At 44.7% G+C, this 25,647-nt stretch overlaps 1 protein-coding gene across 2 annotated transcripts in view; it reads right to left on the reverse strand.

Moving 5' to 3' along the window:
• Positions 1 to 2,848: 2,848 nt before the first annotated feature.
• Positions 2,849 to 25,647, reverse strand: part of POU6F2 (POU class 6 homeobox 2) — a 490,143-nt gene continuing 467,344 nt past the window's right edge. For both annotated transcript variants that reach the window (XM_047695942.1, XM_047695944.1), the window contains 3 exons: positions 16,231 to 16,399; positions 7,294 to 7,462; positions 2,849 to 3,789 (listed from right to left, as the gene is read on the reverse strand). In XM_047695942.1, the coding sequence (XP_047551898.1) occupies positions 3,285 to 3,789; positions 7,294 to 7,462; positions 16,231 to 16,399 (843 nt within the window). In that variant the 3' untranslated portion in view covers positions 2,849 to 3,284. The remainder of the gene's footprint in view (positions 3,790 to 7,293; positions 7,463 to 16,230; positions 16,400 to 25,647) is intronic.

Consider the following 25,647-nt stretch of genomic DNA (forward strand, 5'->3'; position numbering starts at 1 on the left):
CTTTTGTGGGGTGTTTGTGTGTATGTGTGTGTGTGTGTGTGTGTATGCGTGTGTATGCGTGTGACGGGTGTGTGATTACAACATGTAGAAACCAAAACCTTGCAATGCAATTAAAACTCTCAGTTGTTCAAAATGGTTTTTGGTTGGAAAAAAAAAAAAGCCCACAAACAAGGGTGAAGTTGAATCAGTCCTTTCTCTATTTTATCAAACAAGGAAGGAAATGAGGATGACCATGATTAAAGACTACGTAAGAAAAATATTGAAGCTTGAAATACAATCACGTATGCCTGAAGTGGCTTTTATTTTTTTGTTAGTGGCAACCTTATCCTTCAGTTCATGGAAACGTAAAAGACACTTAAGAGCTACTGGCATAGACAAAGTTGTTTACAGGAATAAGGAAATAAGAAATGTCATAATAAAATTAAGCAGTAGGTGAGGTCCCGAAGACTTACAAATCACACAGTATAATTTATATTCCTAGGAATTTGTTCAGGCACCTTTTTATGCCTTGTAGCAAAAAATTCATCTGTAAAAAATTAATATAAGAAGCATTACAACACCTTATAAATAATTTATAAAACAATACAAAATTATAAAACTATAAAAAAAAGCACTGCACATGAATGGTTTTACGACTGTGGGATGAATATATTTCTTTTTTATTCCACTCTGGAAGATTACTTTTATTTTATATTTTCACTGTCCTAGTTATACCCTCCCAATTATAGATCTCCGAACCGAGCAGGCCTTATGTAACTGCTGCTGGCGTATGTTTAAACATTTAACATCCATCATACGTCCTCTTGTTAACTTCTCTTCCTGGGGAGTTTTTCTTGATGGAATTTGGAGCAGGTCCTAGGAGAATACAAAATATGTCTAATCGATACATTTTTGGATTTCTGGGTTGTCGGTCTTTGTGTGCAGTTTTGGAGGTGGAGAAATGGGTACCATGATCTTGTTGGCATCGAAGATCAAGTTAGCTGTGGTCCAGTTAGCCTCAGGCTGGCAGAATGGAGATGCCTTTACAAGCAAATGATTCCACTTGCAGGATTTCTTTTTGAGTTTCCTTGATGGTGGTCTCCTGCTTGGCACAGGAGCCCTCTGGAGTTGGGGGTAGGGGATAGAGTGGGGACAGTCCCACCATCGCACTGATACCGGCAGCAAAGGGGCCCACTCACACTCCCATGGGGAAGGGAGCGTGTTAGGGGAAGAAAAGGACATTTCTATTCAGTTGGGCAACTTGAGGTTTTGTTTTGTTTTTTTTTTTTTTTTTCTTTCACAGTTTACTTCTAGAGAGTACATGAGCGTGATTAGTAACTAATTACTCGGGAATATTTGCATCTAGACAGCAGGCGGATTGGTGATTCCCTTTGACTAAACACATTGCACGTGGCCCTATGGGAAAGAGCAGCTGTGGGCTCCACGTGGCCACCTGCCCAGCCATCCTCACGTCTCATCCCCTCCTTCTGGCTTATTGGGTGATTTTGGCCCATGGACCTTTGGAGTTGGTTATCTTGAAACCTGAACTAATCCCCTAGTTCTAATGGTGAAGGCTACTCTGATGTGTTAGAGAAGCTCCTTCTAGAATTTTCCTTGTAGTGGAGGTGCTTCACTGTTACAACTTCTCTTCCCCTCAAGAACACAACTTCCAAACCTAATTGTTTAAATCCGTCCTCCAACTTTCTGCTTTCTTGCTCTCTCTATATACATATCCCAAAAACAATGCCTCCCCCGCCCCGCTGAAAAAAGTCTGCCATCCCTATTGGAATGACAAGAGTAGCAGAAAAGATGGGATTTACAGGATGCATGATGGCCTCTAATGATCCACTTACCATCCCTTTCTTTTTGGCCTGTTGTCTTTGTGTGTGTGCATATGGGTGTGTGCATGCTATGTGTGTGTTTTGACTGAAATCTTGAGACATTTCTTTGGCTATCAGACTTCTGAGAGAAATTGCTTTGCACAGAAGCATAACATAGATGTAAGTATTGAACCAAATGTGCAGTTTATGTTTATATTACAAAATTAGTTTTGGTCAGCTCTCCATGTACGTGGCCAACAGACTGAGAAAAATCCCAAGCTCTGGTGTGGACAACAACGGCTTATGCCAGTGTTGACAGTTCATCGAGCAAAGCCCTAGTTATTTCGGAGTCTCTCCTGCATTTCACTGGGATCGGAGTGGAAAAGACACCGTTCCCACTCTGTGGCCCTCCAGCAGACCCTGGAGGCCGCACACGAGGGAGATGGAGATATGGAGGAAGAATGGGAAATGCGAGCTCCGTTTTCTTTTCTCAAACCCACAAGTCATAGTGAGAAGAAAGCAATGGATGCTTTGGCACACGATCCAGGACGTCCCCTCCCTCCGCCCCCTCCCCCCCCCAAAAAAACAAAACCAAGACAAAGAAAAAAGAACCCCCCCACCCCAAATGAAAACCAACAGTGAGCCTCAGAGAATGGCTTCAACAACAGCACCCACCCCGCAGGTGGGGACAGAGATGGGTAAGATGGGAGAAATCAGGCTTCTTAATTTTCCTTTAAGTACAAATGTAAAAATTCGTAACACAACTTTACACGCAGAGAAGAGTAGACCAAGGAGATCGCGTTTGCAATGCCATGTTTCTGACTTTGGTTAATAGGGTTTCAGAGTGAAATCAGCACTTGGAACCTGAAAGAACGAAGTCCCTCCTCCAGGTGGCAGGCTTGTGTTTGCTTTGAACAGATACAAGTTCTTGTTGGTTGTTGGGTCTTCCATTCTTTCTCTTTCCTTTTTTTTTTTTCCGTTTTTTGTTTTTTTTGTTTTGTTTTGTTTTTTTTTTTTGTTTTTTTTTTTTTGGTTTGGTTGTTTTTCTTTTTCCTTAAAATGTGTTCACATTTTCATAATATACACAAAAAAAGTTTGTGGTTATTTGGTTTAAGTCCTTTAGAAAACTGGCTTCGGGGCGGGGGGGCGGGCGGGCCAGGGGACTATGCTACCGCACACACCAGCAGGTATGCTGTGTGCCTTGTTAAAAATTTTCAAAAATTGTTTTTTTTTTTTTTTGTTGTTTTTTGTTTTTTCTAACTTTTTGGAAAACCAACGGACACGTATAAACCATTCTGTCCGCTTGGTAGTTTTCTTAGTCTTTCTACTTACAAGGGTGACTGACGACGGGGGCTCTCTTTCGATTTTATTCTCAACCTATTATTCTTAATGATCGTTATTCTCACGAATTCTGAGCTGCGGCGTCCGAGGGCGGAGCTGGAAGTTTCTGCGGGTTTCGCCTCTGCTTCCGGGCTGGGCGTGCGTTTAGGCGTTTTCCTCCAGAGAGTCCGTCAGGGGCTCCAGGGGGACCGCCGTGGCCGGCTCGTGCTGTTTTAAGCGCTTAATGGTGTTCTTCAGGGCTTGCCTCTTATTGCAGAACCAAACTCTAACTACTTCCCGGTCATAGTTCAGCTTCTCGGCAATTTCGGTCATTTCCTGCCCCGAGGGGTGTGTGTTCTTCTCAAAGTGGGCATTGAGGATCTCAAGGGCCTGGGGTGTGAAGGAGGTGCGCCTCTTGCGCTTTTTGGACGGCTCACTCCCGATAAACTCGGTCAGGTTCTGCATACCTGCTCGATGGCGGGCCTCAGCCTCAGCCATCCACCGCTCAAGCACCGGCTTGATCTTCTGGGCACTTTTAGGGGTGATGTCCAGCTTTTCAAACCTGGCAGGATACAAAAGGCCAGGGTTCAGTTTGGCTGTCAGACTGCTAGCTATAGTGTTCTCTTGGGCTTCCTGTGGTAGGAAAAAGTGGCTTCTCAGGATGGTGTGTCTGGGGGGAGAATTGAGAAAGAACAGTCTTACACTGAGTCCTCTGCCAGGGTGGGCCTCCTGCCTGCCTGCCTGCCTGCCTGCCTGGCAGAGCCACGTCCCTCCGGATGAGCAGCCGGCTGCGAGGTAGCCCCCCCCAGGCCGCTCAAGCCAGCGCCCCCCCGCCCCGGCCCGGCCCGCACGCATGCTTCATGCCCCGCATGCAGCCCGCCCCGCACGGCCACGCGGAGGGGGATGGGGAAGGGTGCAGACGGCAGGACCCGGGAGCTCCGGGCACCCACACCCAAACCACCCGCCCATCTTTTCCCTGCACGCGCTGGGAGCTGAGCTTTCACCACGACCGCCTGGCAATGGTCTCCCCCCAGCGTCAGAAGCCCCCAGGCAAAAATGAACCCCAGGAAGGGGCGTCGGAGACAACCGCTGTCATGTTCTTTCATTTAAAACGATTCTTTTTGTGTGTGTTGCGTTTAGTTTTCCTGAAACTCCTCCCATGGACTCGGTGATGAAAATCTTGTATGTTACCAGAGTCAGGGATGGCGACTGGGACGCAGCTCTTTTCAGCTCTGTTTAGTGTCTCATTTTAATCTCTCTCTCCCTCTGTCTGTCTCTCCCTTCCCCCCACGCCTGTGCTCTCTCTGGTAACAAACAATTTGCACCCTATGTCAGTTAACAACTTGCCCCCTTTCCAGGTAAAACACAGCCCGTTGCTGCTTTACTGGGGGGACCCGAGCAGCTGGACACCTTGTAATTGCTACGAACCCCCACTCCCCGGATGTGCGAAGGCCACCTCGTGCCTTTCAAACGCTGTCCGTTGTAATGGTGTACTTTGGCACCGAGGCATCAAGCTGTGTTTAATGTGTGATATCTGCAAACTGCACTCCAATGATATCATTTTCTGGAAATGAGGTCTTCTATGTATCAATCGCCATCAGCAATTCCTTGCTACACTGATTTTAAAAAGTATGAAGCATCTTGGGACAAAATTATATGGAGTGTTTTAAGAGGTCATCCTGGTATCAAATTCAGCCTCACGCTCAATGAAATATACCAAAGTGCCAGTTGCTTTTCTTCCTTCATTTGTTTATTCTAAATCCAAATTCAGGGCCCTCCAGTATGACGACCTCGGATACACAGATCCTCTCTTTTGGATCCCCTTTGGATACACGCTTTCTAAGTGTTCAGCAGTCTGACTGCACAGTACATCTTACAGGACCAAAATGAACCTGCTCTAGCCAGTCAGGGTATGTTTCAGAAGGACGCTTGCAGGAGGACACAAAAGGATAGGCTTCCTTTCCCGGCTATAATCTTATCTTTGACACTGCATTTTTAGATACTGTGATAAGCAGTGCAAAGAGTATCAAGTTTTAATGTGATTTCCATAGCTTTGCCTTCCCTGTAGAATTCAAGGGTTTTTTTTTTTTTTTTAAACCCAACTTCCACTGCTGATCAAAGGGGGAAGAAGTACATTTTGCTTTCAATAGAAAATGAACTAATCATGTCATGTCATTTAATGAGCTTACCACAAAGCTCTAACTTTCGTGGTAATTTGTCACATACCACATTTTACCGTGGAAGCCAAGCCGCAGAGCTTAAACTCTGGACAGCACGACAGTAGACCTCACAGTGCCAGGGCGTGAGGCACAAAGTTTGCACTAGGGATGTTCAGTGTGTTGGTGGTGTTTCCTTCTCTGTGTCTCTGTTACGGAGGGACTCGTCAGAGCTGTGTCTAGGAGTCGCCCAAGTGACACCTGGGTGTGTAGGCTGAAATGCGGATTCTTTCACTCCTCTTCAATAAATGTGAATTATTTCAATGTCAGATCTCCGTCTCTTTCAAGACTTTCATTTTTTTTTTTTCTCTTGGTAGTAAGCTCCTAAAACTAGCTCACCCAAACACTAGAAACTAGAGAAAGGCTGTCAAGTCAAGGCATCTGGCATATTCTGTGATATGAATTCCCAGGGTCTCTCTCTCTCTCTCCATTTCAGCCATAGCTTTCTTGGCTTCCCTTGGGGAAGACTTTAGAAATCTACATATTCGATTGGGAATGCCCCAGACACTCTATGGGTGTTGGTGAAAACATTAGATGGCACTTAAGCCAATAAAAGGAAATCACATTTTAGGACTAAAAATAAGCCAGAGAGGACTTTAGCAAAAATAACAAATTGACAACTTAAAAAACCTGTGGTTGCCTTCATCACAAGGCTGTCAAGATGAAACGAAATTAATGTTTCCTAGCAGGGAGCAACAGTATTCATATCATTGATGCTGCTTGTTAGTGTTGATGTTTCTTTCCGTGTTGTTGGGAATAACGTATACAAGCCTTGAAACAAATTTCCCAGCAGTCGTATCCTTGTATAGACTGAATAAAGGTTATTTTCTGCAGGGAGGTATCTTATAAGAAAAAACAGTAGGGGAGACCATAGAAGTGAGAGGATCCTATGGCGCTTTTTGTATTTAACAACAATCAATGGGTTTTATGGAAAATCATTGAGCAAAATGTGAGCTGCCAGCTACTACCCCATACTGATGTTATTTATAACCTTAGTCTTAAACTGCAGGAAAAGTACACTTCCGTCCTTTGGGGAATACATTAAAAGTATAAAGAGCAGATAAAAAGACAGCATTTCATGGATCACCAAGAACAAAATCCACTTAAATGAGTTTAGAGTTGGTTTCTTGGCTTTTCCTGATGGAGGAGGACTCATAAGGCATTGCCCAAGAGGGAAAAGCTCTTACAGAAGTGCCTTTGTTACCTCATGCATAAACATGGGATTAGTGCAACACACACACACACACACACACACAGAGGCATGCACGGGGTCTGCTGCTGGCGGCTTGACCCAGATCAACTTGAACACAACCAAGGCTGGATTCTGTCATTTATTTATTTATTTATTTATTTATTTATTTATTTATTTGGAGGGGTGAGGACAGTGTAGGCCAGGTTCTCATTACCCCTTTCTGAGCCACGTAAAGCAGCTGCTTCTTTGGAATGAAAAAAAAAATGGGCTTTTAGAGTTATGTCTGGGAAGGCAATGCTAAAGCATTCCTTTGCGGTCACGAGAGGGTTAATTTTCTTTTTAAGGTATTATTTCCTTGGAAAAATCCCGATAGCCCTCCCTGGGCAGAAATGGGAGGAGTGTTGGGACTGGCAGCTTTACCGTGTTTGCTCGGGATACCCATCTGCAGGTGGGAGATGGGGGCTCTCAGGGGGTAGGAGGGTGGGTCCAGAAGGAAGCTTCTGGCCCACAGTGGGTGGGGGTTTTCCAATGACACTGCCTTCTTTGTGAGTTGACAGGAGTTGTCAAGCCAGGCCCCAGAATCTGCTTTAGCACCTTCGTTTCTGTCAATATCACCGGTTGCAACGTATCAACACCCCACCCCCCAAACTTAGTCCCCATACTCTACCCCTCCAGCTCTGCCCACCCGAAGAAGAAAAGCTGAGCCATGAGGACAAACGAGGCCCAGGCCGGCCAGGAGAGGTGACAGCACGTGGGCACGGGTTACCTGCAGATGGCCGACTGGCTGTACGCGGGGCCCTCGGTAGCACTGAGAGCCTGTCCCACCTGAGTCTGGGTCAGGCCAAGGGACAGGCGCCGGATTTTAAAAGCTTTGGCAAATTCTCGGATCTCTTCCAGATTAACCCCATCCACCTCACCCGCTGCCGTTTGAGGATCTGTGGAGATGTTTTTAAAAATAGGATCAATACATCAACGCACATCCAAGTAATATCTGTTTGTTACGGTTTTTAGGAAAGCGGCTCTCTTAACAGCAGATGCTGGGGAAACTGACCCTGCAGGACGTTCTCTTTGTCTCCCAAGTGAGGCACCCGGGACTCCATCCTCAAGTGGTTACACCTCCACAAATCACCCTTCGGGATGTTTCTATCCCAGATAAAACCACGGGTAGTTCACCCACGGCCACTTTCATGATACGACAGCCTGTTCCCCTGGGCTTAACGGGTAACAGCCAGGGGAAGGCATGAGCTAGGGGATGCAACTCCATTTTGCCCGTCGATAGTTCAATTACGGTACAAAAACATAAACATGGAAAGCTTTCAATGTGAAATGCCTTAAATTGGGTTCTTTAGGGCTAAAATTTGCCCTTGAAGAAAATACGATTTTTGGTTTTTTTTTTTCCTTCACCAGATCACTGCTGCAGTCAGGCTACCAGATGGTAATGTTGTCTAATTTCTTAGTTCACGTTAGCCCCTCAGAAGAGAGTGCTTATGAAGCTGTGAGGATAATATTGTCTTTTTTTCCCCCTGGTAGCAGTTTACTGACACAATGTCTTTGTCCCCTAAAAGGGCACATAATAAAAAATGCCTACTGCAGGAAGGCTCCTTTGGTGCCGGATAACGCGGTCAATTTAGGACTTATCAAGGGAAATGACACAACAGCTGGAGAACGAACCCCCCAGCTTCCCGCTACTGATCCCCAGATAAATGATAAATGAAAGCATACACCAAGCTGGAGACAGCATGGGTTGGGATAGGGGAAAATTTCAAAGTGCCGCTCGCTCCTGCCTGGCGCGAAGCCCTTCTCCCTGAGAGCTGACTCTATTGTTTTCCACCTCATTCCTCGTACTTAGGTGAAAAGTTTTTCTCTTCCTCTTTCTGCACAATAATCCATCAATTTCAGTAAATTCAAGTACTTGTCTAGGGACTCTGGTGGACTAGATTCGCCTTTTGGGCTACGGGGAGACTCCCGTTATCATGAAGAGAAATAAACATTTGCATTTCAAGGGCCAATTGTTCAAAGACTTTTAAATAAACATGTTAATATCTGTGGGGGCTTGGAGCTTCCTAGTACAGATCCTCTCAATACAGGGGAAGTGGACTCTGTCAATAGAATCAGCAAGACACTTCTGCACAGTACCTTCTTTATCTTCACATCCAAAAAAGTCCTGTAAAATTTTTGCATGTCATTCATCGTAAGTTTGTTGAGGAAAGATTGAAAAGGGGTACAACCACTGAGACCCGTCTGTGAGTATTTAAGATATACTCCTGGGCATCCAACCGAGTGTTAAGGGGGAGCAGGAGAAATAGGGGAGGCAGTTCCAGCTTCTTGTGGGATTTACGGTCTAAAGGGGGTTGGGGCTCAATATTATGAATGAGAATCACCCATGAAAAATACCAAGCTGAGTAAAATCAAGAACTAATGGTGTCACCCCCACAGCAGAATTTACAGAGAAGCATGGGTTGACTGGAGGGAGGATTCATGTGGGTCCTACCCCATGGCCAGCTGTTGCAGAATGGAGGGGCCACGTTCTGGCCAGTGGGAGCCGCGGGCAGACAGGCAGGAGCAAAGTGCCGCGGGGGTGTCTGCGAGCATTTTGGCAGGATGGACTGGGGAGCTCGTGCTAGGAGTGGCGGCTCTTTCATTGTAAGACACTGAGAATCTGTGTCCATGGCAAGGGCAGAGGGTGACTATAAAACTGATTAAGATTAATTAAAATCTTACTCCCCCTCCCAAATCCCCCCCAGGAGGGCTGGCAACCCTGGTTAAGGAGAGACTTGTTTGGGTTGTCGTGAGCGGCTGCCCTCTGGATCTTAAATCCCACCAGCGCAGCAGCCTGGAAGCAACTTCAAGGGTTTGCTAAGGATTCTGGGAAGTCGCGTCCGTGCACACAGCAGCCTGGAGCCTCGTCTCTCATTTCTTCCTTTAAACATTCCTAGAGCAGAAGTTGCAAATGAGCAGCTTGCACAAACAGCTCAGCTTTCCTAGAGCTTACAGGTTTTTGGAATTGCCAACATTTAAACATTGGGAGGTTTCTCAAGAAACACATCTCATTTTTTTTTTTTAAATGTTCTTTTGGAATGTTTAGAAGGTTTGGCTGTACCAGGCCTCCATTGGCACTTAGTTGGGCACAATCAGTCAGCTCGAACTGGTTCTGGCTGCCTGTTCTGCTCGTCCTCCTCCTCCTCAGCAGCCCCCCTTACACCCGCTGCTTGGCTCAGCCTAGTTTGGAGACTCTATGTTCAGGTTGTGCATTCTCAATGGGGGGGTGGGTAGTGCCCCCCCAGAGGCCTGTGGGACATAAACAGTAGAGAAGTGCAGTAGATGTGTGATATTAACATTTTGCGGGGGAAGGAGGGCAACCGGGATTTAAAAAAGCATAACAGGGCTTCTTGTAGGGGAAGAAAGTGATGATAAAATAGTAGTCAGGAAGATCTGGTTTGGAACTGAGCTGGCCACTTGGTGCAGATGGGCGCAGGGAGGGAAGCCTGAGAGTCCTGGGAGGCTTACCAGCGTGGGCAGCAGAGGTTCAAAATCAAGGGTGAAAAATTGGAAACTGCAGACTTTCCTTATAACGCTATAGCTTTTAGGACGGTGCTTTCTTCCTTTGGCAGGACTAGGAGTCGCCCGATGGGGCCCGGGACATGCATTTTGAACAAGTACCCCACGTGATTCTGCAGCAGGGAATCCCTTGCCCCCACAGATGGGGGTCTCTATGTTTCTGGCCTGGCCTGGGGCCAGGAGTGTCACCCTCTGCAAATGGCTGTCTTCTCTCCACTCTTTACCGTCCTTATTCACCAGGTTCTACCACACAGGAAGGTTGCTGTGCCACCTGCGTAAAGAGTGATGAGCCAAAAAGGCGCTGGGAGTGGGGACCCCGGGCAGGCACCCCATCCCTTGCGTTCCCTGAACCCAACTCCTCTATTTCTGGCAAGTGGCAGACGTCTGGACTGGGGTTGCCAGTGTAGTCCCTAGTTAGGGGGAGAGTTTTTCTCTGAGTCAAGCTAAGTAGTCCTTGTGGGAGATAAACCTATTGCCTTACATTAGCTCCCTCTCTAGATCAACAGGAATCAGTGGAGTTACCCAGCATGTGGGGGGTGGGTCTTCCATCTCGGAGAACACTGTGTTCCGCTTCAGCCCTGTCGTCTCTGCGGTTGCATTTTATGTAAATCCGTTCTCTCTTACTTCTTCCTTTCGCCTGCTGCCTTTCATGCTTATATCTCCTTCCTGGTTCCCGGAGACTAGCGACAAAATCTATGCATGTGCCTGATTACTGATGATAACCAGGGTTGACCAGAAAGCTGTGGGCTCTTAACTCCCTGCACTGAACGGACTGTCAAAGCTGTCACTCTAGAGCTCAGAGAGGTGGGCCCCTGCCCCACTGAGCCCAGGGACCTCCATGGGGCTCCGGAGGAACACTCATCACAGCAGGAAGCTGAGTTCCTTCTTCCTCTTCTCACACATTTCCCTTCTTGTCTTTTTCCTCATTCTACTCAGAGAGCTGATGAGACAGGAATTCTTGTGAAATTTAAACAGGTTGATGATGGGTTGGATAAAGGCCCAGGGAAGGGAAGCCAGTATCTCCTTCTTTGCGCAATTTGTTAATGCTGGAGATGAGCTGCCCAGTTTTCTTTATATTATTTTTCTTACTCATAAAATCAGATGGTAAAATGTCTTACTACAGTTTTCTCCATGAGTCCCAAGACTACAAAGGCCTCATCATGCAAAGAAGGGGCCCACCTGTGGGCAAAAATTAGTTTTATCCTGATTACAACATGTGGGAATTGTTTTCACACTTTGGAAGAATTCATGAGGTGGTTTTTATAAGATGTTTTTGAATTGATAAAAAAAATTGGTGTTTTCTTTTCTTCTTCTTTTTTTTTGATACTAAAGTTTCTGTTTTAAACTCTTGAGGATCCCTCCCCAGCCCCATCAGAACAATACTCTTCCTTAAGAGATATATGCTTTTCTGTCTGAGGAGGGGAAATGTAATGGGACCCTCTTCCCTGAGATATGACCTCAGCCCTCAGTCTGGCTCAGAGATTGACATTCCATCCTGGGACAGCTCAGTCTGGTTTTCCCTCACCCAGTCTCCTGGCTTGGGGAGATTGGGTTAATTTCAAGGAGAATTCTGGGGCTACCTTGATGGGGGCCTCAGAAGGATCTCTCAGATCCCCTCCCGGATCGATCCAGCACTAGGGCAACCCAGTCTGGAATTTCTGTGCATTGAGGAGGAAGTGACACCTTTTCGAGACGTTTGCTCCTGATGAAGTCAGACCAACAGATTAAGTAATAGGGTCAGGAAGCAATGACTGCCAGAGTCTGCCCCAAACCTGACCTTTGCTAGGGGAGCCAGAAGATCAACCCACAGAGAGATTAACTGGCCCAGAGATTTAGAATGAGCGGGCCTTGAAAACTGGCAAGATCTCATAAGCAGGATGTTTCCCAAATCAAATCTGGAATGCAAGGGCTGAAAAGCATTTTTTTTTTTTAAATGGTAAATAAATGCAAATTGGGTGAAAAAAATCCTGTTCTGCAGAATCTGGTTGTATGGTCCCTGGGTCCACACCAACCTGAGGGCCCAGGATGGACCAGCACAGATGCTTTTTTTTTTTTGTTTAATTTTTAAAATTTAGCTCCTTCTACCAGTTAACGTGGACATCAGTGTAAGGGTTTGCTAAGTGGGTTGAACTATCACCATCCATCAACATCATCCTTCTACAACCTCTGCTTATGGGATTTTTCTATGAATAATATGCAATTTTAAAGAAGCTGTCAAGTCTGAATTAACAGACTTATGTAAACACCCATCTACTTTTTTATGCAATTCTCACAGCAAATAATGGGTGTATTTACCAAATATTTCTGAGAAGTAAGAAACTGCTTGAGAATGGGCAATGTAATTTGGGAGAACAGTTTACTTGCAATACGGTGACTTCATTGTGGAAAATGGTGGAAGTCGTGATCATGGGAATCAGGGGTGCCATAAGCTATCACCATGCATCTTTATGTTCACTTTATGGTTTGTTTTTTTCTGGTAATAGCCAGTGGTCCTTTGCTGTCTAAAAAAAAAAAAAAAAAAATCAAGTTTACAGGCCAGGGGTTTAAAGAGTGTGCACTGAAAAATAATACAAAACCAAACTCAGCAAGGAATTAAAAAAAAAAAACAAACAACCTGAAATCTACCTGTTTTTAAACAGTGCTGTGGAAGTCTTGAGCCAATTTGGGACATCTGTCAAGTCATTTGTTTGACTCTGTTCGACTTTCCAAAAGCCCTGCTTTTAGAAAATATATTTACCTCTGATGACTGTGAAGACCAAGCAAGGTTTAACACAGGGTACAGGGTAAGCTGTATGGGTACAGAGAACAGGTGCCCACAAGGTGTTCTGGGAAGTAAGGAGTGTGCTTATTTGGTGATGCTGAGCTAAGATGTGATGTCCTTTGCATATGAAGCTCCCATTATCATTGCTAAGGCATTAACTCTGGGTTCTTTTGCCTGGAGTGGGGAAGATTTGAGGGTGACTTTTGGTCCCATTTTATCTGGGATAGTGGCAAGTTGAGCAGTGTTATGACAGTCTTTGACCGTGACATGGGAGGGATCATTGACCAAGGTCTTGGCCACAGGTTCAAGTCCAGTTTGACCTGGTTCCTTCTATGGCCTTCGTTTCTTGGAGGAATTTGTTGATTAACCATCCAACTCAAGGATTATTTATTCTAGGAGGTCCTTCTGGTCTGTTCAACCTCTAAAACCAAGTTAACCATCGACTGTATTGCCATAGTCCTTGTTCACGTGTTGATTATAGCATTTATTTCTTTTAGTTATAACTGTGTTTCTTTGTTACCGGTTCATGACCTCCCCCAGGACAGGGAGCCCATATTACTTATTTTTGCTTTCTTAATTTCTATTCCCGTGCTCAGCATATACATGGCACTGTGTTTTTATTTTTAAGTTGACAGCCTCTAATGAAACCACCCTTTTCCCCCTGTAATTTAACCGGTATCACAACTACATCTGAAGTATGGGGTTAGGTCTCCCCACATTATCTTACCTGCAGATTTGGTGAAGTGCCATCTCAGACAAAAATAATTCTAGATGGATATTTCATGCTTGAATACAATTTCAAAACATGAACGATGTCTAGTTTTTCTCTTTATATTATCTCAGGGAAAGGCCTGTGCTTTAATTGTAAGGCATGGGTCCAGGCTTTTAAAGAGCTATTGAGGACTATTTAGGTAATCTGATATATGCCACTGGATGTATGTCAAATGTCACTGGATAAAATTTAGGTGTAAACATCCTAATTTTTAAGGCAGCTGTGCTGTGTGTCGTGTGTGCGACCCATTGAATCAGACTCTTCGGGTCATCATCCTTGCCTGCCACCCGTTAGATTTCTCACACAGACTGTCACAGCCTCTCAGCCAAGACAGAATGTGGTTCCTCGGACAGAAGTTGGCCAAAATGGGTTGCACTTTCAGGAGCTATTCGATGTCAGTTTCAAGATCTGCGAATGAGGATTTCTATGGCCTTGGTGTATTAAAATGAGCAGAGTATTGAAAGTGCTTTAAAACCCTACTTTACAAATCAAGTCTTAGACAGAGATTTGTTCGGGGGAATCAGCATCAGAGAAATGCTCTGTATATCATTCACTGTGTAGTTGGGTTTTGAGACGGAAGTCAATTAAACGACATGCTCAAAATTGGTAGCAATTTTAAGGCAAGGAATGGGTTTCTGTAAAGTCTGACCCTCCATGTAATTGCTAGAGCCGCTCCTGTATCTTCCAGAGAAGGTTTCTCATTCGAGCTCTGCGTATGAGTTTGGGGTTTCATGCCTCAAGTGCATATAGTAAAGGAGTCTCTGTCCCCATTCTTTATATCCAATACCAGGATATGTAATATGGTTCACTCATTATACACCCAGAACTCAGATGCCCCATTGGCAACTGTGCAATTGAAATTCCATCTGTCCCACCACTCTGTGATGGATTTCTGAAAAAGGCTACTCCTTTCCTGCCCAGTTTGAGACAAGTGACGAGAGAGAACCTGGTATCATCCATCTGTCTGTCCGTGCGTTCAACCACTCACTCATCTCCAACGTGGACTGAGTGTTTAACATTGTGCAAAATGCTGTATTTGTGGGGGTGATTAGTCCTGTATTTCATATTTAACTTATTTTTTCTCTCTGTTTGATCTCAGTTCCTTTTCTTTTAGGACCAAAGCTTAAAAGCCTCTCCTACACTTAAGACCGTGCTGCTATCTACAACTAGAGTATTTTGCAGAAACTTATGCAGAATATTGAATGGGAATGACATTGAAACCTTTTCTAACACCCCTATGAGGAGTGTCTTTATCGGGGAAAATCTGGCTATAATTAAATTAACTTTGTGGTTTTATTCCAGTAAAACTAGAGTTTCTGGCCCAGACGAGAGGGGTTGTATATGCAAACATCCTATAATGACTGGTTGATGGCCACTCTGTGTGCACCCTGACACTGTGTTTGGTGTTGACCCATCTTTGGGGTCAGGGGTCTCCAAGCTAGTTGACATACTTGGGCATTTTAATATCTCCCCATAATTCCTCATTCTCTTCTCCCTTCCATATCCTTTTTGCTGGAATTATCCATGTACTTGAATGTACATGTATGTATGCACGCACATATATATTCTTTTTTGCAGGTGGGGTTGCTTGCATGGGGTGGGCATGGCAACCCTCCGTTTTGCTTCACATTACAGATATGTGAAAATCCCTGCTGTTCCCATTATAACAAGTTATTCATGACACCTGATCAACACAGATACTCAGCTGTATCCTTATTTTACAGCCCAGATGTCTATGCAGTACTTTAGCCCTTTAAACCTGTAATTACTGGATTTTCGGTTACTGGAGCATTATAATTGAAGTGCACACTCAGTGATTTTATTCACGAGTAAGAATGGCACCGACAGTCAACGACTAACCTGGAAGCAGACCACGGTCCCAGTCATCTTCGGCTGTTTCGATCTGCGTGTGATACGTACGCTGTCTTTACGTGGGGCCACATACCAGCTCTCAAAATTATGTATATATGTGGCCCCCTCAGGGAAGCAGACCCGTAGGCTTCTTTTATTTTATGAATGGTGGCTCAGAGATTTCCCATCTCGTTCCAGCCCAGGCAGCTTCCCCACGTGCCCCTGGAGGCCGCTCGTTGTGCGTACACACCCACCCGCCCACGGGCACGCTCTCTTTTATTTCCTCTGACACCTACAAACAGAATGGCAGGGGACTTCAAACGCACGGAAAAGCAGCTTGACCTGCTGGCTGAGTGCCTGTTGTTGGTTTATTTCAGTTCTGAGCTCCGCGGCTCATGGCCTGCAAGCTGATCAGCTGCTCCCTTCTGAAAGCGGCAGGACTGACTCAGTGTGGCAGAAAGCACTTGAGATAGAGACCGGCCCCTGAGCACACTCATCAAGGGGGCGTGCTTTGGGGCCCTGATTCCCTAAGGAGCCATCTGGCCCTGGGCAGAGACTTTATTCTGCTATTGGCCTAGAAAGGCCAGGAGATTCCTCTTTGATGTTGAAAAAGAACAAGAGAATGAAGGACGGAGGGCCGGTGGGGAGAGAGACAGGGAGGAGGAGGGGGAGAAAGAGAGAGAGAGAGAGAGGAGGGAAGGCATTGCAGATAGGCAACAAGAAGGCCACCACGATTTAACCGAGCCAGAAAGGATACTTACTGCTGACTAACTGGCCCACGCTCAAAGCTGAGGAAGAGGAGGATGAAGAGGAAGAAGAGGAAGCCTGGCGGACGGGGCTTTGAGACATGGATGCTTGGCTGTGAGCCAGGTGCAGAAGGCTGCCTTGGGAAGCTGCTTGACCCACTGACGTCTGGGAGGGTTGGTGGAGCTACATGGGAGGGGGATGTAAAAAATACACACAGGAGTGAGAAATCAGGGTGGGGAGACACCAGAGGGTAGAAGTTTCATCTGGGGTTGAAGCATTTATTTCCAAGAACATTATACTTCTCAGGAACAGTGCAAACTCTACACCAACTGGCAGGAATTTTGTGTGTGTGTGTGTGTGTGTGTGTGTATAATATGTTGCTGCTTGCTTGACAGGCATTTTATTAGTAATCCTAAATATATTATTAATTCCCTACTTGGCTGGCAGGAGCATCCAATTTTCTACCTTTCTAGACCACAGTGTGTGGCTGGACTCTTTTCTGCCTGTTCACACAATTATAGCGCACTTGACAGGCCTCTCCGGGAGGTACAGATAAAATACAGTGTTTGCAATGAACTTGGAGTGCGCAACTCAGGCTCACGGGTGTGTCTGCGCCCAAGCATTTTGGCTTCTGTAACTGGTAGTTTTAGGAAAGTTCCCCTTTAGGCTCAGTGTGAATTGAGTCTAGGAACTGTCTGTTCCCCCTGATCCAAGAATCTGGCTGGATTACTATAAAGTGGGGGGAAAACGTTTTCTGATGTCCTGTAGGAACTGGAGAGAGAATTTGGGGCAGCCGGGACAAAAACAACCTGTAGAATTTGCATTTTCCAGTTGTCGCTTTCTTACTCTGTGCTACTCCGTGTTAAGGACTTTGAAACCCTCGCTCATTTAATTCTTACATCGGCCTGTGAAGTGGGTGTTATTTTGACCTCTGTTCTGCAGACAAGGAAGCTGAAGCTCTGAGAGGTTAAAGGGTTTTGTGGGTTCATCCGGTAGGTGTGGGGGAGCTGATGTCTGGCCCGGAGGCTTGAGCTCTTAATCATCATGCCAGAAGCAAGAATAAACCTAATTTTCAAAATTCAGTGTGCCTTGACAAAGGCTGACTTTATGTCCATTTCTTCATGACTCCTTTAGAGCCTCTCAAAGGCTGGTTGTTCTGAGGTGAAAAAGCCCAGCTCAGGAGAGGAAGGTTGGAGGGAAGGGAAGCGAGTGCCAGTACCAAGTTCCCTTGAAGGCCCAGGAGGGGTCTTTCTCCATCTGCGTGTTGCCCTCCCCTCCCCCGCCGGCCAGGAAGTTGACACAAAGGGGGCAGCCCAAGGTCCCAGACAGGTGCATGACCAGGTCAGCCATTGCGTCCTTTGTGATTGAAGATGGCCCTCCTTGGTTTACGAATGTCTTTCGTGGCCATCTTCACACTCACAGAGGTGTAGCAGAGTTTCTACAAAAGGAAGTCAGCTGGGGAGTAGAATCAGGTCAGGCCCGGGAACGGTGGTTGGCCCTCCCACCAAAGTTCACGGCCTCACCTGATCTCTGACCACCTTCTCAGGATCTGACAGTCAGCCTGGGACGTGTCAACTGCACATGTGTCACTGTTTCCCCTGTGTGTTGTGTGTGTGTTTGTGTGTTCATTTTTTCATTCAAATTTACCAAGAGATCATTTATACATAATAAAATATACCCATTTCAAGCCTGCAGTTTGAAGAGTTTTGTCGAATAGATACTCTGTGAAAGCACCAGCATAATCAAGACGTAGAACTTTCCTTCCCATCATTCTGTAAAGTTCCCCCATCCCCTTTGAATCAGTTTCCCCCAGTGGGACATTGGACTTTGTCACAACGGACTCGTTTGGCATGATTCTAAGAACGGAACCGTACAGTACGTACTCTTCTTTTATCTGGCTTTTTTGGCTTGAATATTGTTTTTAAGATTCATTTTGTTGCATGTGTCAGCAGTGTCATCGCTTTTTTTTATTGCCGAGTAGTATATATAGTATATATTTGTGGTGCATATCTCTATATTTATAAAGATATCTACGCCACAAGTTGCTCATCCATTCACCTGTTGATGGACATATGGGTTATTTCCGTTTTGGGGCTATCAAGAACAGAGTGGTTGTAAATACCGATGTTCGGATGTTTGTGTATACCTGTGTTTTCATTTCTCTTCTGTAAATACCTGGGAGGGGAATTGTAGAATTCTTGCCTCGTACTATAAATGCATGTTGAACTTTTTAAAGAAATTATCAGACAGACTGATTTCCACCGTGGTTGTAGCATTTCGTGTTCCAACAAGAAATGTACGAAAATTCCAGCTGCTCTCCGTCCTTACCAACGTTTGGGGTTTCTCAGTCTTTTAAATTCCTTAACGAGTTTTTAACCATCAATTAACATTTTACCCGCAAAGAGCTGTTAGTAAGATGCTACTCTGGAAATGCATAAGAAGCTCTTTCCTCTTCTGGTCCCTCGTGGTAATGCTTTTGCTCCCCGGGATTCACATGACATTCCCATGCAGCAGATACACCGAGCATGATTACGAGGAGTGAATGGCCCAGATCATGTGTTCCGGAGCACATTAGAACCCGAGCTCTCATTCATAGCTCTGGGCTCCTTCTGGGTGCCATCTTGTCCCCCTTCAGAATTGCTTGAAGTTGCCTTCCAAGTGCACGTCCTTACTGTTACTGAACTGTGCTACTAAATGGAGGCTATATTGTGAATAAAAGATAGTGATAATTGACATGGAACCCAAATTAATATGCATCAAGTATATGTCCCAAGGTAATTAGCCAATCTACCAAGCACATAATCAACATTGAATCCCGTAAATTTTATTCTGTAGGGACACATATTAAAGATTAAATCTATTTTTAATTTGCTTAATAAAAGGTGATAGATATTTGCATGTCAGTCTACCCCTTCTAACTTATTGAGTTGTCCTTCTAAATATTGTTACTTGACAAAAGCTTTTCACAGTTTTGAGTCACTGGATCATGAGATAGCCTTCTATTTTACCATTCCATCAATATTTTATTGGCCCTGGGTGTGGTAAAGTACCATCAAGGAACTGGGTAAGACAATAATCAATTAAAATTTTCTTCCTCAGATACAACTCAGTAGAGAAACAAATTAGTGGGTTGCAGCCTCACTAAGGACTCAAAAAGCAAACTAAGGCTTATGCAGGAGAAGAAATTCAAGAAGAAAATAAAATAGTTCTTTTAAGAGCTTGTGCGGTGTCCACACAGTCAGAGAATGAGATGATTCTAAGATATCTAAGAATCTAAGAAAGATACATTTCTTCCAAAGAAAATAAGCATTTTCTTTTTAGGACATTGGGGTTCTGCTTTCCCTCCAGAGTTTAACCAGACAATATGGAGAGACCAAGAAAAATTCTGAGAAGTTCTTACTTATCAAGAATTGACATTATATAAGCAGTAGCATCCTTACTGGAGCCCATATGTCTCACTCCAATGTAGGGAATGTATAAACATGTATCTGTTAATTCTAGAATCACTTGTAAGTCCAGATGGAATGGCCTTTTGTACACATCAAAGTGAGCCCAGAGATTGACCCTCTTTGATAACTTCTTCCCTCAGAAAAAGATGATGTTAGAGTAATACATCTGTTACTTCCCAACCCTAACATTGTATTTCTTTGAGGTAAATGACAAAAAAAAGCTTTATCTATGATATTCTTAGTCTAAAGATTCTGATGCATTAATCTTTAGAAATATCATACTTAAAAATACATGTATCAAATAAAGAAAGGGAAAGCAGAGATTTAAGCTCCCTCATGAAACAACTGTGGTTTTCCATATAAAAAGTTCAAAGACTTTAAATAAGAAGCATTAGAAAAATGTCATTTAATTAGATGTAGCTTTGCAGACCCTGACTTGAATCTGAAAATCATGTATTGTAATGTGCAATTACTGGCAAAAGAAATAGGTGTATAAATACCTCAAACATAATGGACCACAAAAAGTGACAGAAAGTGCAGGGAATTCGGGAATAAGGAGAAGCCTGGAGGAAAAGCTTCTTTCCTTTTCCTTCCTGGAGAAAAAGGAGAACTTGGAAGCTTCTATAGAGGGAGATGTTTTATTACATTGCCTTGATCTTGAGAAGCCAATTACATAGGTACCATTGATGGGATGCTTCCTATGTGTTTTTGTGTGTACTTTAAAAAATTTTGGTATTAGCCCTCTTGGTTAGATGATGGTGTTGTCCTTATAGAAGAGGAAACAGACTTAAGATGGCTTAGCTGGGGTCACACAGCTGGTATAACTGAGCTTTGAGTCCAGAGAAGTCTGACTCAGGAGCCAGAGCTCCTTCCAGCAGGCACACCGCTGCCCCACTCCTGTCTACCACTGGAGGCAAGTATGAGTCAGGGAGATAGCAGGAAGCTCTAGCTGGGGGTGTGGGAACAGACGAGGTGTGTTCAGACTGGGCATGCTGAGCTACACTCTAGAGTTGATCAGCATGAGCGTACATTGTGGTCTATCATTTTGAACACATCTCATCTCTTTTTGCTAAATATGACAATTTAAGTACTTTTCCATTTAGGATTATTTTCTACATACAGGTCCTGAAGTATTTAAAAATGTCATATTTTTTAGGGAAACATGGTAGTCAGAGGTGGCCAGAGCATTATGACTTACTTCAGTGTCGTTTGGGACACACCTCGGATGGGGTTGTCTATAGATTGTCCTTTGTTTAATGTAATGAGTCCCAGTTATTTGGAGCACCCCACATTTACTTTTCTCAGTATCCTGTTTATATGATCATATTTCCTATTAATTCACTATACCCCCTCTGTGCTGCCTAAAGGAGCTGGAGTTTATTTTCATTAAGTTCCAGGAATCCCTTGCTTGCCTTTTACTGGGCTGTAAGTCAGATGTAAATAGGCTGTGTTATGGACTGAAATGTGTTCCACCCCAAATTCGTATGATAAAGTCCTAACCTCCTGTATCTCAGAATGGGACTATAATGGGAGATCGGGTCTTCAAAGAGGTAATTAACTTAAAATGAGGTCCTTAGGATGGGCTTCATCCAGTATGACTGGTGTCTGCCAAAGAAGAGATTAGGACACAGACTGGAAAAGTGGGGAGACCACATGAAAACACATGAAGGAGGTGACCACCTGCAAACCCAGGAGAGGGGCCTCAGGGGAAGGCATCCCTCCCCAACACAGTGATCTTGGACTTCCAGCTTCCAGAACTGTGAGACAATAAACTTCATCCTATCTATGGCATTTTGTTATGGTAGCCCAAGCAGGCTCATACAATCTGAGAGCACAGAGTCAACAAAACAGGAGAGGGAAGGGGCAATTCATGTTAGCTGGGCTTTGGATTACCCAGGGAAGGAGGGAGGAATGTCCATCTCCTCCAGGAAATGGCAAACAGGGAAGGACAGGATTCAGGGACTCAAAAACTTCTCCCTTTCCATTGCTTTTCAGAGGCTGGCTTCATTGGTTTGTTTGTGTTGGCTGGAACTGAAGGATGTTTAATATATTCAACAAAAGTAAATTCAAGTGCAAGCATGCTTTATAGACGTTCTTGCTTTTCTATGCCCTTGGCTCCCTGTATAGCTTCCATGGGTAATATAGAATATCCTTAATAATGTTTTAGTTTCTGGAATAAAGCATCTCTTCCAATTGAATCCACAATTGCTATAAAAATAAGTGGAGGTGACAAGTGTCTTGGAAGTGGAATAAAATGTGGAATGTGCTAGACAAGTTGGAAAAATGAGTGCATATAATGAGTAGAATTCAAATGGAATTAAATATAGAGAGATTAATTCAGGGAAGAAAAAACTCTCCAGTTATGCCAAGGCCAAATGCAGGAGGTCTGGCCTTTTACAAGTATGTCAGGGAGCCATAATGAATGCCAGGCTGTATCCCCAGGTGGTGCGATGAGAATGTGAACACAATCCCAAGAGTTCTAGCAGGAACAAGAGCATGAAGGAGGATATGGTGATTCTCCCTCCCTGCACTGGCTGGCATTTTTCTGAGTACCTACTGTGTACCTTATAATAGCCTGAAGAGAAATTAAGTCAGTGGGTCTCAAGATACAGCATTTGTCAGAATCACCTGGAAGGGCTGTTAAAACACAGATCATACCCCACCCTTGCCTGGAGGGTCTGATGCAGTAGATCTGGGATGAGGCTCAAGAATTTGTATTTCCAACAAGTTCCTAGGTGATGCTCATGGTTGGGGGACCACACAAAGGTTTTGAAGGAGCTTTTCTTCAAAAAAGGGTAAAGGAATAGGATTTATTATGCCCAGACGAGAGAAGCAACAACTCAGACTTAATAAGAACCTTCAAGAATGAGGAGGACTGCCTGAGTGTTACTGTGTTACTGAGCTGCTCGTTCTACGGTGGGTAGGACAGGAGCCCAGGTCTTAGATCTGTTAAGATTTAGAGTTTACATCAGGACAAGCCAGCTTGAAAATTTTGAGGACCTGGACCATGACAGGAAGTGGACATTTGAATTCCTTTCTAGAAGGCTTGAAAAAAGCAAGGAGGGAGTTGTCCTTTTGGCAGGGTCCAGGAGAATCCCTGAATTTTCCTTCCAGTTCTCTCCATGACCCTGAAACAGCTCTTTAACTTGGGCAGGAAGAAGAGCCCCAGATGTAAGCCTCCCTCAGACACTTCCGGTCTGCAGAGTTGTTAAGCACCGGAAGCGGAAACACCAGTGGACGCAAGAAGGCGTCACACTCGGCACTGGAGCCTGGGGGGAGATGAGGAGAGGCAACATGGGGACGGGATTCAGGGAGATCCCTGCACACAGGCAGGCAAGGCCAGTGGCAGTCCTGAAAAGCACCAGGGACACACAGTGATGGGACAGAGCAGGGCACAAAACCAGGGAGTACACGTAGTTGAGAGGGTAAGGTGGGCGAGTGCGGTGGGCAAGAGGAACGTGTTGACATTCAGAAAAGAGGTGACTAGAGAAGGACGTGCTGTGTGGACTTCTCAAGCTCCTCTGCAGGTGCTGACGTGGAAACTACAGCAAACCGGCAGAAGGCACGGCAAGGCCTGGGCTGGGCTGCTCTGGAAGCATGGCTCTGGGACGCTGCTGCCTGTAAGTGGGCAGCGATTCACCCGAACGCCATCGACTGAGCCCCCATTGTGGGCAGGGCCCAGAGCGAGGCCAAGTCAGTCAGGTCCCCGTCTTCAGGCAGGCGTAGATTCCAAATGACAGCACAAGTGATGAAAATGAATGGAACGGAGGGGAAAGCAGAGAGGAGGGAGCGTGTAGGGAAGCTTCGAGAAGGAGGGATCCGGAACAGAGGGACGGTAGCCGGAGTTTGCCAGACAGAAGCGGTGGGAAAGGCACTGCGGGCCAGGGCACTGTGGCCGGGCTTGGCAGGGAGTGACAAGGGGAGACCAGAAGGCGAGATGCTCAGCTGTGTGGCTGGAAGGTCAAAGGGCTCTTCTGCATTGGAGTCAATGATACACGTTGTATCCATCTAGGAAAATTCCTATGCTATTTCAGATCCCTTGTGGGTGGAAACGCCTCATTTATGTCTCATTGTGGGTGGCTCCAAGAAAGAGATCAGGGACCACTGTTACAGGCAGGTAGGGGCTGGGAAGGACAGCTGACTTTCAAAAACAGGTAAGGGAGTACATGTTGTATTTACTTGAAAAACAAATGAATGGATTTGGATAATCAGATGGCATTGGGGGGGGCAATTTAAATGAACTACCTTCCTTTGGTTTCCTATTAACACCAAGATTACTTTTTGAAGAGAAGTCACGTGCCTTCGTAGATGGCAGTCTCCAAGGATTATATCCACAGCCTTTAATTTTTGAAAAATTTCATTGCTTTGATTTTACAGATTGCAACATTTTTTCCTTTCAAATGTCCATACGCTCTTAAGCGTGCTAAAAACTCCTGCTAAATTTTGTTGGAATTTAGTCAAAGGGAGAATAAATATACATAAAAATGATGTTTGTGCTGCTTATGGACAAATCGTTAATGCACAGTCACAGTTGTAAAGGGATCTGGGGCCTCTCACTTTGGTGGGGAGTTAGTTCACCATAATCCTCAGTAGCTGTAGAGTCCCATGGAAGGAACAAAAGGCTCCTTTCAAAAATCCACCAAATATTTTGGATTAAGTAGCTTTTTTTTTTCCCCATGCACAGAAAGATACTTACATCTATCTGTCCCCCCCCCCTTTTTTTTTTAAAAAATCTGGTCTTTTTCTGACTTTTATTCTCTTGCATTGCTCACCAAGAATCTCTGCTGTGATACTGTGAAGACTATATCTAGGACCATCAAGTCGTGGTATGTATTTAAGAAATATTTTGCTTGCATTCCAGATGATAACTTTGTAGTTTCGCAGTCTTTTATCATTGGCATAAATCATCATCAAGAGTAGCTGAGGGTTCACTCTTAGAATGCATTCATTCATTCATTCATTCATTCATTCATTCTACCCTTAGATTTTATTCAGGTTCTTTTAATTAATGCTAGGCAGATATAAAAATAAAGTTAAAGATGTAATTATTTTTGTTAAATTAAAACAAATCACCCCAGGCAATCTGGTCCAAGCTACTTCACTCCATGGAAGTGAACTCCCTTCTGAGTGTGAGTTAGGGAACTTTCTGCTCCTATAATTTATGATGTATTTTACTGTTGGAACTAAGCTCTTGTGAGATCAGGCATTTGTCATAAATCACATGAAAAAATAAATTGAGAAAGTTCTCTACTGTATGATAGAAATCCTTTATTTTTTAGTGGTTGTCTGTATTATATTTCTTCAATGTAAAGGGTAATATTTAAAGAAAAAAAATTGAAGACCACTATCCTTACACCTCCAGCTCTGAGCTTTTTACTCTTGGACCCTTGGGCATTTTATGATCCGCTCTCCTCAGGATCCCAGCTTTTATATCCAGGACTCAGACTTGCTCGTTTCCCATCAATTCACCCAACTTGTTAACCATACTAGGTGCTCTGAGGTGTTTCATGGTGTTTCAGAATGGATGGCAAGAAACAGTACCAGTAATTCATTTCTTTCCACCATTTCCTGATATTTCCGACCAGGTTCAACCACTGGTTCCCTCGAACTTTCTGGGACTAGAATAGACCATGGGCATGTGGCTAGAACAAGAAGGATGCGCCCCGGGGAGACTGCTGTGACTTGGAGTTTCAGGAAGGTTCGCTTGCCACTATTCTCCAGCTGTGCTCACGTGTTCTCTCAGCATGAAGGTACACGAGAGGCACTTGTGCACACACCAGTCCAGGACAGTCCTGCTTGTAACTGATGTGAAATGGATTTGCAAGGCACACCCCCCAGGGGCTGGCTGTTTCTTAGGAGTTGCTGGGTCCCAATTCTACAGTAAAGAAGACAGCCATGGAGGTTAGAGCAGCAGAGGACCAAATCTTCCCGCAGTGATAATGAAGTTTGCTCCAGCGACCAACAGGTGCAGGGTGAGAACGT

The sequence above is a fragment of the Lutra lutra genome, chromosome 11 (assembly GCF_902655055.1).
Source record: "Lutra lutra chromosome 11, mLutLut1.2, whole genome shotgun sequence".
Lineage (NCBI taxonomy): Eukaryota > Metazoa > Chordata > Mammalia > Carnivora > Mustelidae > Lutra > Lutra lutra.